The sequence below is a fragment of the Cephus cinctus genome, unplaced genomic scaffold (genome assembly GCF_000341935.2).
Source record: "Cephus cinctus unplaced genomic scaffold, Ccin1 Ccin1_scaffold1237, whole genome shotgun sequence".
NCBI classification, from domain to species: Eukaryota; Metazoa; Arthropoda; class Insecta; order Hymenoptera; family Cephidae; genus Cephus; species Cephus cinctus.
In genome coordinates this window covers 315045-329077 of record NW_014333690.1, presented here as the reverse complement: position 1 = coordinate 329077, position 14033 = coordinate 315045, and the positions used below count along the sequence as shown (strand labels likewise).

The 14033-nt window shown below is 44.1% G+C and overlaps 1 protein-coding gene across 6 annotated transcripts in view; it reads left to right on the top strand.

The window, feature by feature from the left end:
* Window positions 1-14033, top strand: part of LOC107272735 (visual system homeobox 2) — a 43586-nt gene that overhangs the window by 20561 nt on the left and 8992 nt on the right. For 3 of the 6 annotated variants that reach the window (XM_025090029.1, XM_015750184.2, XM_015750183.2), the window contains 2 exons: window positions 4825-4915; window positions 6543-6666. In XM_025090029.1, the coding sequence (XP_024945797.1) occupies window positions 4825-4915; window positions 6543-6666 (215 nt within the window). Of the gene's footprint in view, window positions 1-4824; window positions 4916-6536; window positions 6667-14033 lie in introns of all 6 variants that reach the window. The other 3 variants (XM_025090028.1, XM_025090030.1, XM_025090027.1) reach the window with 1 other exon arrangement.

The following is a 14033-nucleotide window of genomic DNA, read 5'->3' as shown; positions in this document are numbered from 1 at the left end:
CAGGGACTCCGTCCGCGCGGGCGACCCTCGATTCGCCCTGCCGGCAACAACATAAATGTCTGAGTACCAAACGCCGACTCCGTTCCTCACCTCCGTCTCCTCCGAAACCCTTGATAGTATACACACGTTTACATACAGGCATGGTATACCCTAGTAGCACGAACAACCACCCTCAGGCATACACACCCCCATGCGATGTATCGCCTAGCCCATGGAAAGGAAGATCGATTTTTTTGGTGCTTTCAAAATTATTGAAAACACTGTTTACGCTCTGACGCGTCTCTGAAAAATCCATGAGTCGATGCACCCCTTCTCGACGACGATCTCCCACGGGCGTCTCCACGTCGACGTCGTAGTCGCTTCCAGACGTCAACGGGGGAGTCAGCGTCGTGAGACCAGAGAAAAGGGAGCACGGAGTCGAAGGACTTACGAAGGTGGGAGAAGGACGAAGGAAGAATAGCAAAGTCATCCGAAAGGCGTGACGAAAGTACAGGCTTAGCGTATCAAATCGGAAAGCAGCGTTATTTCTCGGTGCAAAGGGGTTGACAGTAGGACGTAGAATCTCTCGCAAACGGGTCACTGGTGTCTCGTAAAAAGGGAGTGACGCGTGCGTCCACATGACGGAAGCATGTGAAACGTTTTTCATGGCGCGGATCGCGAGTAGCGTTAGGATTTTCAAAATCCACGGACTTCAACGTCAATCGGGGCACCGAACGGGAACGAGCCGAAATAAATTTTCAATTATCTCGGACAAAGACGTAATTCCGGGTTTAAAGCGTCTTCGGCCGTGTTGTGGCGTAGTGAAGTTATGGAGAGAGGTGGCCTTATCGTGGGTAGCGACTGGCAATGGGACCAGGGTGAAAAGATTTTCAAATTAAATTTCGGGATTAGTACCCGTTTAATACGGACAAGTGGTCGCAAGACGTCCCAGGGGCGTACTACGTGCTCTACCCAGTCATCCTCCCACGAGACGCGGGGCACACACAATCGTCCGCGTAACGACGTAACGACGTGTAGATACATTTCGCACGTTTCCATTTGCCAGGCGCAAACTCTATCGTACCCATCCTCGTGGGTAGCCTATTAGTCGCGCCTTCATTGACAGAAGCTACTTGCCGCTGGGATTAAATCTAATTTTCACTGCAACGTGGGACTCTGATCAAGGCAACCGACTCGTTAATCAATCGACATCTACATCCGAGGACCGAGTCAGCTAAGTTACCTACGTGTAGCACGTATAAAATCCATAAATACGTGATCCCTGGTAGAAATTTTATACCGTATTTCGAAAGCGTGTCCAGGTCTTCACTGGGTCAATGCAGACCTAGGTAGGAGGTCGGCGAGTCCTCGACTTTAAAAATAAAATTTCTACGTAAGGTCATGCAGCGTGTGACGATTATGTGGAAATTTAGCGGATCCACCAGGGTCACTACCAGGAACGATATGCTAGTTCAGGCTGAACCGTCACGTTAATAAAATACGAGAAAGAGACGGACGTGGAAGATATAAAGAAAATGCGTGAATTTTGGTTGAGGGCGGACAAAGGGAGTAAGCTCCAATGGTAAGGAGCAAAAGAAACTGTTGTAGAGTGAGCTGAAATAGTGGATAAAAGAAAAAACAATACACGAAGTACGCGGTAGTCAAGAATCAGTATGGATAGCGTTCCTTGCTGACGGTAGACGTGATAACACTGCTGACAATAGTAGCGGCAGCGGTGTAGTGGTACCAGTGGCTCTGGTAAGTAAAACCTTTACCAATTTTCGTGGATTAGAATATCTATTATCCAAACTAGAGGCCCGACGAATGCCCGTTTTAGCACAGGGTTGTGGCTTTAAAGCCTTAACAGCTACTAAAGCAAAAGCTCCTTCTGTCTCGCTCTTAAGCACGGAAAACAAGCCGTGTTAGACGAAGGGGTATTTTGAGGGCCGCCATTGGCTATCCACGCTCCTTTATTGCCGGTTGCCTGGTAACCGGTATACCAACACAACCTCGAGTTCCCGAGAGCAGCACACCCTCGCCCAGTACCAACCCCTATACCGGGAGTGGGCACTGTGTGTGCGTATCGGCTGAATATATTTAGCGGCGAAACTACCACCCTTTTGATGCGAGGGTGTTTCGAGAGCCGACTCTTGCCAGATTCCCTCTCTCTATAGAGGCTTGCTTCTCCGCGAAAACCAAGACACTGGCCTCCCTTAAATGATTCCAGTCTTTTCTGCTCTCTCTTCCGGGAGTCCTCACCGGCTCTTGCTCCACGTAATCCTCTATTCCCATGTTCGATGACACTCACGGGGACAAAACAAAACGGAGCACGCGCTGCACTTCCGAGAGAATGATCATCACCATGCATCGTTCAGGCTTGACTAGAAACAGAGGAGCAGGCACTTCCCATTCAGGAGATTCGCCTTAGTGTTCATCACTGTGGTCATCAATGATACTGCAGGATCTCTACTTCGAGGTCAAAGGTCGTAATAAAAGATTTAGAAAATTTCAATAGGTTATCCAATTACGTACTCGCACTCGATCTTGATACCGATCTACGCCGTCTTCCGATCGACGCTGATCCAGGATTTCACCACAGCCAGTATTGAATCCTTGGTCTCCTGAGGGATTCGGATGGTCCCTTGAGGCTGGCACTGCAAACGGATTAGATCCAGTAGGAATTAGACAATCGATGTTCCACCTAACGTTTCGTGCATTAGGGTTCTAGACTCACTCTGGCAAACGCTAACTGGATTTCGTTAATTGATTTGCTTACAGCAAATCGCTTGAAGGTCTTCGTACCATTTGGTATAGGATTCATCGATCTCGTTGTGTAATACCGCCAGCGTTGAATCGCTAACTGGTCTACAGTAGAAATAATTTTTTGCATATGGTCATTAAACTAGAAATGTCGAATTCATCGGATTACCGTGGTATGCCTCTGGGAAAATTTTTATGAAATTAACGGTAATGAGCTCGGCTATTTTTCATATTTTTTTTCCTCTCTCGAAGAGAGAGGTTTACGATATCCACCGGGTGCCGACTCTTTGTCACCTAATAGAACGATTGGTTCAACAGCACGGGTTGAATAAGTGCACTCTAAGCGCTGTAAGAAATATACCGGCGGGGGCGTAAAGAGGAGGGTTCCTTGGCTTCGACAAACAATGCATCGCGTATTGTCGCGTTAAGTGTTAATAATTGCATTTGAAATATGTAGTTTCGCATTTTCGTGAAAGGGATACTTAAGGAGTACTTGAAAGGGGAAATGAACCAGGAAATTTGAATGCGGATGAGGTCGCTGCTGTTTTTCTATAAAAAAGCTGTCTTTGTACTATACGAATTTGCGTCATTATTAATTTAATTTTTTTTTTAACGCGGGGCTAATAACCACGTGGAAAAGGTAAACTCGAAGGAAAAAGTGACAAGGGGCAAAGGGCGAGAAGGGGGAAACTCGGGACGGGCTGCACTGGGGCTTTTTAAAAGAGCTCTGACGAGTGCTTAGAACCAGCCATATGGCCGACGTCTCGTCACCGTCAGCTTTGTTCCGAAAATTTCCCAAAGTCTCTTTCCTAACCCCGGCACCGTGGAGCAGTACGAGTTCACGATTAGGTAAACTGCGTGAGTCGAGTTGCGAACGCTTCATAGTGACGTCAGCAGTGTTTCAGAGTCCAATTAGTCAAGGGATATATAATTGGGATTAAGCTCGTAATTAATAGTTAATTAGCCGCCACTAGCGGTCGGTACATATCTACTGCGAGCTTGTAACGGCGCATGGCTGATGTCGGGGAAGGGTTTGCTCTTTATTGTACTACCGTGCCGCACTGAACTTTTCGCTCGTTAATTCAAAATTAATTTATAATTGATAATTATTTTCAACCTATGTATCCTAGCGAAAGAGGACTTTTGTCTTGCCTAAATAAATTAGTCTACATTTTCTATTAATTATTGTTTTTCTTTACCACCGAATGTTCCTTCCCCTGACAAGATAAAAAATTTAAATTATTTTTTTCATTTCGACTTTCTATACGATTTCGGAAATAATTATGACGTTGCCTAATAGGTGTACAGTCAGTATCTACCACCTAGTTAATCAATCCATATATCTTAGAACAAAGTTTTTATGTTTTGTCCATTTTTCAAAATGTAAATAAATTCACTTGAAATTCATTATATTTTTTGTTCGTGCATTTAAAGTTATTTTAAATATCTTCTGAAATCATTAGTTGTTAAATATCGCGTTGATTAATTTTTCGTTTCTTTTTCAGTCCTTATCTATCCGATATACCATATTTTTATATGCCATTCATATTAGTTCTAACTCACCAGTCTAATTCGACCAAACAACTTACAGTGCTTTCAGTATGCTTTTTATTCGAGTCATTCGGAATTTTAACCTCTCAGTTTCCCTGCTAGTTAATGCGATTTATCCAACAATGAAATAACGACGAACTAGAGAATCGCTAAGCTGGTTATAATGGGTAATTTGATATACGGGCTTCTCTACGTCTACCTGCTTTCTACACTCGTTCGGATGGTTATCAATTACAGACTATAGAATGAAATAATGAACGTCAAATTCAATGAAACACGTTACTGCTGGCGCAGATTTAATGAATTCTCGTAATTGCTATTATGAGACGCGGGCAAATACTATTTTTTTCATTTTACCTTTTTTTTTCGTTAGCTACTTCTAAAGACTATTTCTACTATATACCTGTCTTTTATTACCGCTCAACCATTTTCACATTATAATTTTAACATTTATAATGCTATCTACCCTTAACTGTAGATAAGATCTTAATAATTATTGAAATTACATTGCAATTTTTGTCTCTATTTTTCTAGGCGTCGGGCATAATATCGAGTCGGGCAAAGACTTCACAGTCGACGGACTTCCTGGTTACAGTAAAAAGAAGAAGAAAAAACGTCGTCATAGGTGAGTCTCTGATCGTAATCGAACAATAACATTTAACGAATATTGTACCCGACACCAGATCATTGAATGATAATATACGTAATCTGAGTTTCAAGTAAAAATATAAGCATCACATCTTACTATATATTATAGAATATATATCGTATATGATATATGATTATATAACTGTTTTTCATTTGAAATAGGTAAAAAAAAAGTATATACAGTATATTTTCTTTAAAATTTCATCCCGTAACATCATTTTGAACGCTTGACGAACAATTTCCAAGCAATCAACAAATCTGAATGGTCTTACAAGACATAACCGACAGATCATCACATTTCCTTTTGAAGAAATTAGAGGTCATAAATGCTAATCAACCTTAAGAGCCAGAACACAGTGTGCATTATTTTCAATGATCGGTCTAACAAGACGATGACAGGTTGTGGAATGACTGTGGACTTTTACATATCATAGGAATCCTCCTGAAAAGGTCATCCGCCAAAGATATTGCCACTCAGCCGTACACTCACAAAATTCTTGAAAAATTTAGTATATCAAAGCGATATTAACATACGCGTGTCTGTACAAAATTCCTTCGCATTTCGTCCTGGCCATTTCGCAACGCGCAGCGCCATTTTAGATTGCACCACGCTCTCACGAACCTCGTAACATATCTCCCAGAGCGTGATGTCGATTTTCATAAAAGTTTCATAAAAAAAATATTTTCTTTTTAAATCTGTAAAATATTTTACCTTTGTCCATAAGGTAAAATTTTTGTTTATTTAACATCGATTTAGTGTCGCCTTCTTGATTTTAACGAATATTTCCACGTGGTCCAAAGTTACGTATTGCGATCAACTGGAATGACTGTTTTGCCTTGACGATGCTCGCACTCTCATCAGTGTCAACGTTAACGAAACCTCGTTAACGCCCTTCATAATAACACACAGCCATGAACAAAGCGAAGTGTCAGTCTTAGTCGAGGTGGAACGATCAGCGATCTACGATCAAGAATCGATAGGATCGAGAAACGATCTAGCGGTCGATTCTAACGTGAAGCCGAACGAGTCAAGTTAACGAGATGATGATCGTCCAGAGAGTGACTTTCGGTTCGAAAGAATTTCGAGCCCAACAGATGCCTGCCTATTTGCTGCAACCGGCAATTTGTCAAATTATTACTAATTGGGCGTCTTAACCTCGAATTTGTCCGCGTCCGTATTGGGTCTTCACTCGATAGAGAAAGCGTAAGGCCAACTTGACTTTTGTCATTTTACGAAATGATTCAATTAAGCCGTAAATACATATACGTTATGAACGTTGCTTCCCAGCGTCTTGATGCCTATAATTTTTAAATTATTCACGATATTTATTTTGAGCTCGAAGGTCAGTCCAAGCTTGACCTCAGTCTCCCATGTTGGTTCTGATTATTAAGAAAATTGAAATTATCACCTGCCATCGAATCCGCCACTCCGTCAAGAGCACGTATACCCGTCTTGACGAATTACCCTATTTTACGTAGTACACTGCCTCAGACAATGCCGACGAGATGAGGTTGCGAGTGTGCTTGAGATGCCGAGAGATAGGGTAGACTTAGGGGAAAAGTTGTAATGGCATATAACTAGGTTCATATGGTTGTTGCTCCAGGACGATCTTCACGTCCCAGCAGCTGGAGGAGCTGGAAGCAGCCTTCAAGGAGGCCCATTATCCGGACGTCTACGCCCGTGAGATGCTCAGCCTTCGAACGGATCTTCCCGAGGACAGGATACAGGTAAGCCGGGGTTACGGTGCTACGTTACGTACCAAATACATGATCACAGCCTACACGTCAAATGACAATAATATATATTAACGATCGTACCACATCACGATACTCTCGGCCACTCTTCGCTTGTTATTCCCAGTGGCGCCTCCACGTATATTTCGCCATGCACTAACAGTACAGTAGGATCCAACGGAATAAATGAATAGCAATGAACAGTGAGCAGAAACGTACTCAAATGCAAAGTTATCTAGCTAAACGGTAAAACAGACTTACGTACTGCATAAACGTGGAAATATTTAATCGTTAAGAACGTCAAGGTTGAGAATCGGTCGATAAGAGAGAATCTTTCGGAAGGAAGAAAACTGCATGGAGAAAAAAAAGGTAAGAGCAGGCAGTCACTTATTACGTACCCAAAGAGTCTCGGCGATGAATGCGAAATCCACTGTACTTAGTTTCATCGATACACGGAACGACGATGGTTTCCGTCAGTCAGGTCTAGGTATTCGACATCGAAAATTGGCGAACGGCAACGTACTAACGGTGGGGTCAAACCAGACCCTTTCCGGTACAGTCCAAGTCTCGCAACTGGTTCAGGATGGCGGAAGCCAGTGGTACTCCGATGACGCTCCCTCCTGGAAGAGGATACGATGAGTGAACTAGTGGTAAGAGGGGGGATAGAGAATTCCACCAACGAAATATAGGTAGACCAAAGAAATCCACGACAAAGGATCATAATGTGAAAGGTGGAGAGGGAGAGGAGATAACCGGATGCAGGATCGGATAGTATGAACGTCGCAAATGGCGAGATGAGATAAGGAAGCGAGTGAGTTGAGCAAAGGGTGCAAAGGGTGCGAAGGGCCAGAGTTGGCGGCGGAGGAAAAGGCTGGCAATGGCGCTGAAGGGAATAAAAGGGCCGGAGGAACAGAGAGGGAAAGGCCGAGAAAGCCGTGGGGTCCAAGAAGCGGGCGTATAAAGGAAAAATGTTCCCTGGCTGGGAAGGTTAGTTACGGCAAACGGTAGACTATGCGCGGAATCGGTTTCCGCATGGTGGCTTCGGAACAAGGTCCTCTGTACGCTGGGCTCGCGGCGAGCTGCAATAAGGCCCGTAGACCGGATGGAGCATAGGCGCGGGTTGTATACCGGGTAGTGATTATATTTTGATATAATCTGGAGAGCGCGAAGGGGTGCGCGCTGAACGTACTGGCGCGTACACACCGACAAAGCGGCCATTGCAGGGTGGGTGCGGTCGCGCGGGCCAATCAGCACGACGGGCCGCGGCACGCGGGCCAATCAGCGCACGCCTTCCACCCGTCTTTTGTTTCTAAGTTCTGCGAGGGGACACAATAACGAGCCCGCAGAGAGGGGCTGGTAATCGTTAACGGGATATTTTTCTACGAGAGTGTTTGCTCCTTCTCTACCAATCTCTTTGGTCCCACTACCCGGTGCTCACTCTCGCATTTACTTTCTTCCTCTCTTACTCTGTCGCCTGTACTCCGTCCTGTATTGCGTTTCGTAGGAGAGATTACTCGGGCCAAATTATACGAACCCGTAAGCATCGGCTGAGCGTTATTACTGTATTGACTCTCGTGCACCTGCCATTCCCGCGAAATACACGTAAGTCTGAATTACTGTACGAATGTCCTGTGGTAAAAATTTTTAAGTATCATACATGTCTGAGAAGAGTCTGCCGTGTGTCTCTTTGATGTCGATCGAGTACCTCTCAACTCGACGGAGTCTTGGTCGAGTCCTTGCAGTGATTTTTGTCTGGTTAAAGTCTCATTACCGGCTGGCTGTGATACGCGGACAGTCCGATGCTTGTGTTTGATGAATTTTTTTCTTGAAGATTTTCAATCTTGGACAAGTGTCGGACAGTCCACTTTGACTCGCGACTCGGTCCAGACAGTAATGAGACTTTATTAAACCTGGCTATGATTTCCTGTCTCTAGAAAATGACTTCCACATTCAACCCCAACAGTCATTTTTCGATAGATTCGAGGAAACTTGGAGGACTACACGACGTGACTGTCGCATTTCCCAAATTTGATAGGACGGACTACCAATTTTGTAATAGCTCCGCTTAAAAACATCGCGGTGCCAAATAAGTTCATTTATAAGAAAAAGCGATATAACCTATAAAATACAAATCTGTTAAAAATCTTCCGTCTCACCGTGTCTTTCGTGCCGCCATTAATACCGACGCGCGATACCCAGCACCGTTTTCAAAAAGAAACCTGGCCCATCACCCAAACTATATTCTCAAAAAAAATTGAAGAACGCGCATGAGACAGGTGCGCGATTAGGCCGTCAGACATTCGACGACAGCTAAAAAGACGTCTGAGCGTGCATGCCCGTATGCCGTGTATAATCTTCAACGTAATTTCTACGTCCGATGACTGGACGGAATGAAAAGTGAGACAATAGGATTCCCTCCTTAAACTAGCAGCCGCAACGCGTGGCGGCGGCTACGGTCGCTCTGGCGGTGGTAGCGGCTGTTAGCATTGCGACTACGTACCGTTGGCAACGGGGCAAAAGAAAAGCGTGCATTTGCCTAGCCGCAGGAAGGGACGAGCGTTGTGTCGCCCCCCCTGTCTCCTTGCTCCTCCTTGCCAGATACGCGTCGCTTGTTACGAAAGGCGTTTCAGGTGTACCAGAAGAAAGGCTTAGGCCCCGGCCATCCGAAGGGGCGAGCAGTCAATTGGCGTCGAAAACCGTTTCCGCCTTCGAACGAAATTACAACGATTATCAAATTGTGCTCTGACAGGAGTACGCCTTGTTACTTGTTAGGCAGCCCGTGACGCGTCAGTTCTTGATTAAATTATTAGGCTGAGTTAGGTGGGCCTACAAGGGAGTAAATTAATTATTAATGGCCGCCCGCTTATTAGTCTTCGGTTGATCGTCGACAGGTTACTTGCCGCGTTATAGTCAACCTACGCGAATTGTCTGTCAGCTACCGGAATGCCGTGACTGTAGGTACACAAATTAATTTTCCAAAATTTGAATCAAGCACCGCGACTAATTTATTTATTTAGTTCAGCGAGGACGTGATATTTTTTTCGGCTGTTTTCTGCGTGATCTTGGGTGTAGGTACTTTTTAATTGTTTTCTCTATATTATACTTACGAACGTGATTGAAGTATGTAGGTATAAGAGTCATCAGGTTGGATTTGATATCTATGTTTTATTTGTTGGGTACTGAACTTTTTTCTTATTAAATTCAAGAGATCTATTCGAAGCTTGAAAATTTGGTCAATTTTAAATGTTATATGTAGAATTTTTATTTATTATTGGTCAACGGTAATTTTCAAATTGGTTGTTTCTAATTACTTCTGGGACACAGCTAGTTGTACTTTTGTCTTGTTTTGTTCCTGTGGTCCCATTACGAAGTGTCACGTAGTACTCGAGGCACTTTTCAATTTAGGAAGATGAAGCCGTCTAGTAGAGACCATATCCCGATTGCTTACGGTGCGAGGACTCCCTTCTCGTGAATTTCTGGAAACTGAAATTTCCCGGGACGTGCGCTTCCTTTGTCTCAGCTTGCACCAAGAACGTAGCGGAAATGCTGCGAAAGTCCTTAAAAAAATTCTGAAAACCGACGCGAGTAGAGAAACAAGGCCAGGAGTACAAAAAATTTCAAATTACCATTGTACATTGAAGATAATCGAAAAAAAATATCATTCGAAAACGCGATGTCAGTGATTTTGAAAAAAGACTCGATCACCGGAAAACGACGAAGCTCTTTTGAAAACCAACGGTGTCCCCGCCGTGCGGTTAATCGAACTGTCCTCCGCAGACTTTCCGTGCAATTCTTTCGAATTTTCTAAGGGCAAATATCGAAATAAGCGACGGTTCCCACCCGCGGCGATAGAAACGATAGATCAGCCTCGTGCGGCGTCCCGACGCCTACCGCTCGTTATCTCGAAGCTATCCTACTAACCGACTATCCTGCGTCTGATTGCGCGACGATTTTCCCGACAAACGGACTTAATTCCGGTCTGCGGTTTCTTTGCGGGGGTGCCAAAATTATAGGCTGTCTGGCCACGCGCACTTTACCGAAGGATCGATATCGCTGGGGGTCTCCGACAAAATTATATCGCGAGTTGCTATTGGATGGTTATTGGATTAGTACCGTGGCCCTGTTTGTACGTGGTCCCGATCTCTGTAAAGGTATAATTGGTCTAAATTCCATGAAAAGGGTACTTCCCTACGCTGCGACAAACACGTGGTTATCCCTTCGAGAACATATCGTTAATACGTTGTGTGCGCGACACGTGTGTTTCTATTGAACTCTTGAATTATCCAAAAGGTCACTCTCGATCTTCTTCTACTTTTCTCATAATTCAACTGACACGCAGGCTATAGTAATCGTTCAATTTGATTCGGCAAGTGAAACCATAAAATTTGTATTGTTCGGATCGCAAAGAAGCTCCAGTGATCTCTTAGAAAATATACTTCGTAACTCGAGAATACAAGACGACCAGATCATAACCCGGTCTAAGCCCATATATCGTCCAAGAATTGTGAGGGGAGTCACAATCGCGCGATGGTCCACGCGTCATACACAAATAAAAGTTGTCCGCTAAAAAAAATTGACTTCAAGTAGCACCCAGCAGACGCATTTACAAGTAACAAGTCATCCCGAAGCTCCTCGATGTCTCATCCAACTCCGTAGCCTGCCAGTTTCTGACAAAGGGTCTTCTGAAGGAAGCCCCCTTCCTGACAACAGGGCACCATTGTCGAAGACCCCGGTTAACGCTGCAGGCGCCATTGAAATTTCGTTAAAACAGTCTGGCCTCACGGACTCGTCAGGTAGGGAGGCCATTCGGAACGTTTAATCCTGCACGATCATCGCGATGCCGGCTGAATCATCGAACGCTCCTCCCGAAACTTTTGAAGGAACTTTTAGTGGACATCCAGCGCCATTGCTTTCGCTATACGTAACCGTACAGGTATTACTAGTATAGTTTGGGTAAGTACCGATGGTAGGATTCCTTGCTGTCGGGACACTGGGTATATAGAGAAAAGTGAATATGTCGAAAACGAGGCTGTAAACTATAAAGCGCAGACAACGAAGCGACGCGGTGCAAAATCGTGCAAACTGGCCGAGAGTCGAGGACGACTCCGACGTACAAAATGGCCGTCGTAATGACGTTTCCGACGTCGTTCCCAAGCCGGGGCTACGTGGTGCGCGCAGGGTCATTCCGACGAAATGCAGTCGTAAAGAGCCAGCCCTCTTCCCCTCTCATATAATTCAATTGTGAAAATCTCCATTCGTAGGCTATTTCGCGAACAACTGCATTATTCGGCGGTTCTGACTTTCAGAAGGCCGTAACTATCGCGAAAATGCTATTGCAGTCGAGTCGAGAGAACTCGGCTTGACTCGAGGCCCTCTGCTTCTGGCTTGTGCTCCTTACGGCTAGAAGATATATCCTAGGCTCTTCGATGACGGTTTGGAACGACAAAGACCCTAGTCACGTCTAGGCGGTTCGGTCTTGGAGACCTTTCTGTCCCCAAAGTGCAGCCAAGAAAGGGTAATGGCGCGGAACGACTCAAATGACCCGCGAAACTCGAGCTCAAGACTCTGTGTTTATGTTTAGTAGGCGCTCGATGTCATAAGTTGCAGAAAATTATACGGGAATATAACCATTCGCACGAGAAATTTATGGTAATTTTCAGGCTAAGATATCTCGGAAGGATGGGGTGAGGGGTCTCTGGGAAATATTCGTTTTTAAATATCCCGCTCTTTTCTTTACACTTTACTATACGTACGTAAGAATGGCAGTTGTTTGAATGGATGCTCGCTAAGGAAATTCAAAGTTGGCGCCCATACGCGATTTTGTGGATTTATGGAAAATTATCTTTCGATTCAAATATTTTCTTTGGGATACCTTTTTTTTCATATAGTACTGAAAATATTTTACCGTAGGGTGTGTACGAAATAAGACCGATCGATAAAAAATTATTCTCTATATGTATTTGCGGAAGGAGATGAAATATGTGAATAAGTGATATGTGGGAACGTTACGCGCCATCTACATATGGTCGTAAGTACTATACGGATTCGCTTCATGACTCGATCCTTGATATTTACAGTAGAATATTGTCAGATCCGGTGGGAATGAATGGTAATAGTTGAACATCGCTCGGAATATGAAAATGGACCGGAAAATTGTAGTTTACAATTTGAAAAGGATTTTTCAATTGCACTTACTCGTTTTGCTACTAACCGCAGAACCCGTGCCCCTGTCATCGTCGCTTTATGGACCGATTCGAAAAAGTGGTTGTCCAGTACAATTTGATTTTTTATCGCACACCCGTTAAACGGATACACGATGAAATGTTATTTCATTAAAATTAACATGTATATTCCCAAATAATACCAAACCCACAACACGTATCCCTAATAAAGAAAGACGCTCTCGAGTAGCAGCTCTCTCTCTCTCAAGATTGACAGCTGGTGTATCCTTCCCAGTAATCTAAAGGGATTCGGAAAAATTTCAATTATGTGTCTAAGAGTTGGTCTGACGCTATGTACACACGGTTCGGGTCTTAGAAATTAGCTATTCTCAACTCGGCAAAATAAATATTTTCGTATTTGACCATCGTTAAGGGATTATGGAAATCTTCAACGGGCCGAGAACGGTATACCGGATGATCGAGCAGATATTTTCCCTCGGTCATTAATTCCCATGACGTATCATTTTTTTTTTTTTCATCGAGAAAAAGAAAAGCTCCGAAGTATCAATTCGTAGATGCAAAGGAGCTAGTTAAACTTTTTTTTTTTAATTTTCATAATTATCATTAACACGACACTTTTTGGATGTCGAAATGACAAAGCAAAAAATCACTATATCCCGATAGGTAAATTAAATTTGTCGAAAAGTTACTCACGGCGCAAAATCAAAGTGATTGGTATTACGTAACTGGAGTGCGAGCAGGATAAGAATAGAAGAAACGCGTCTTACATCTAAATGTCCGCACGTGATTTCGCATAAAGGATTACGCGAAATTAGGCGTTAGTCACTGCGCTGCTATTGATTTTGTCTTTTGGATGTTCGCGCAACGTGGAAAGGGCCCGCGTGTGAGTGTCTCTCTGACACAGAAGAGGGGTGTGAGGGGCTACAAAGCTACAACGCATTAAATACTCGAGAGCTCGCCTGTCCTCGGATGAACATTACGAGCGGTGCGACTCAAATTGATTGCGTCTAAAATACAACGAGCTTTTTCATTTTCTTCTGCCGAGCGACCTTTGTGGCGGGCGGCGATGAATCTCACAAAAAAACTTTGCGGGGCGAACGTCGTCTCTGTTTGATTCAATCCTCCATCAATCCTTTAAGTGAGGCCTCCGTGCCTCTTCTCGCGAATCTCCCCCCCCCC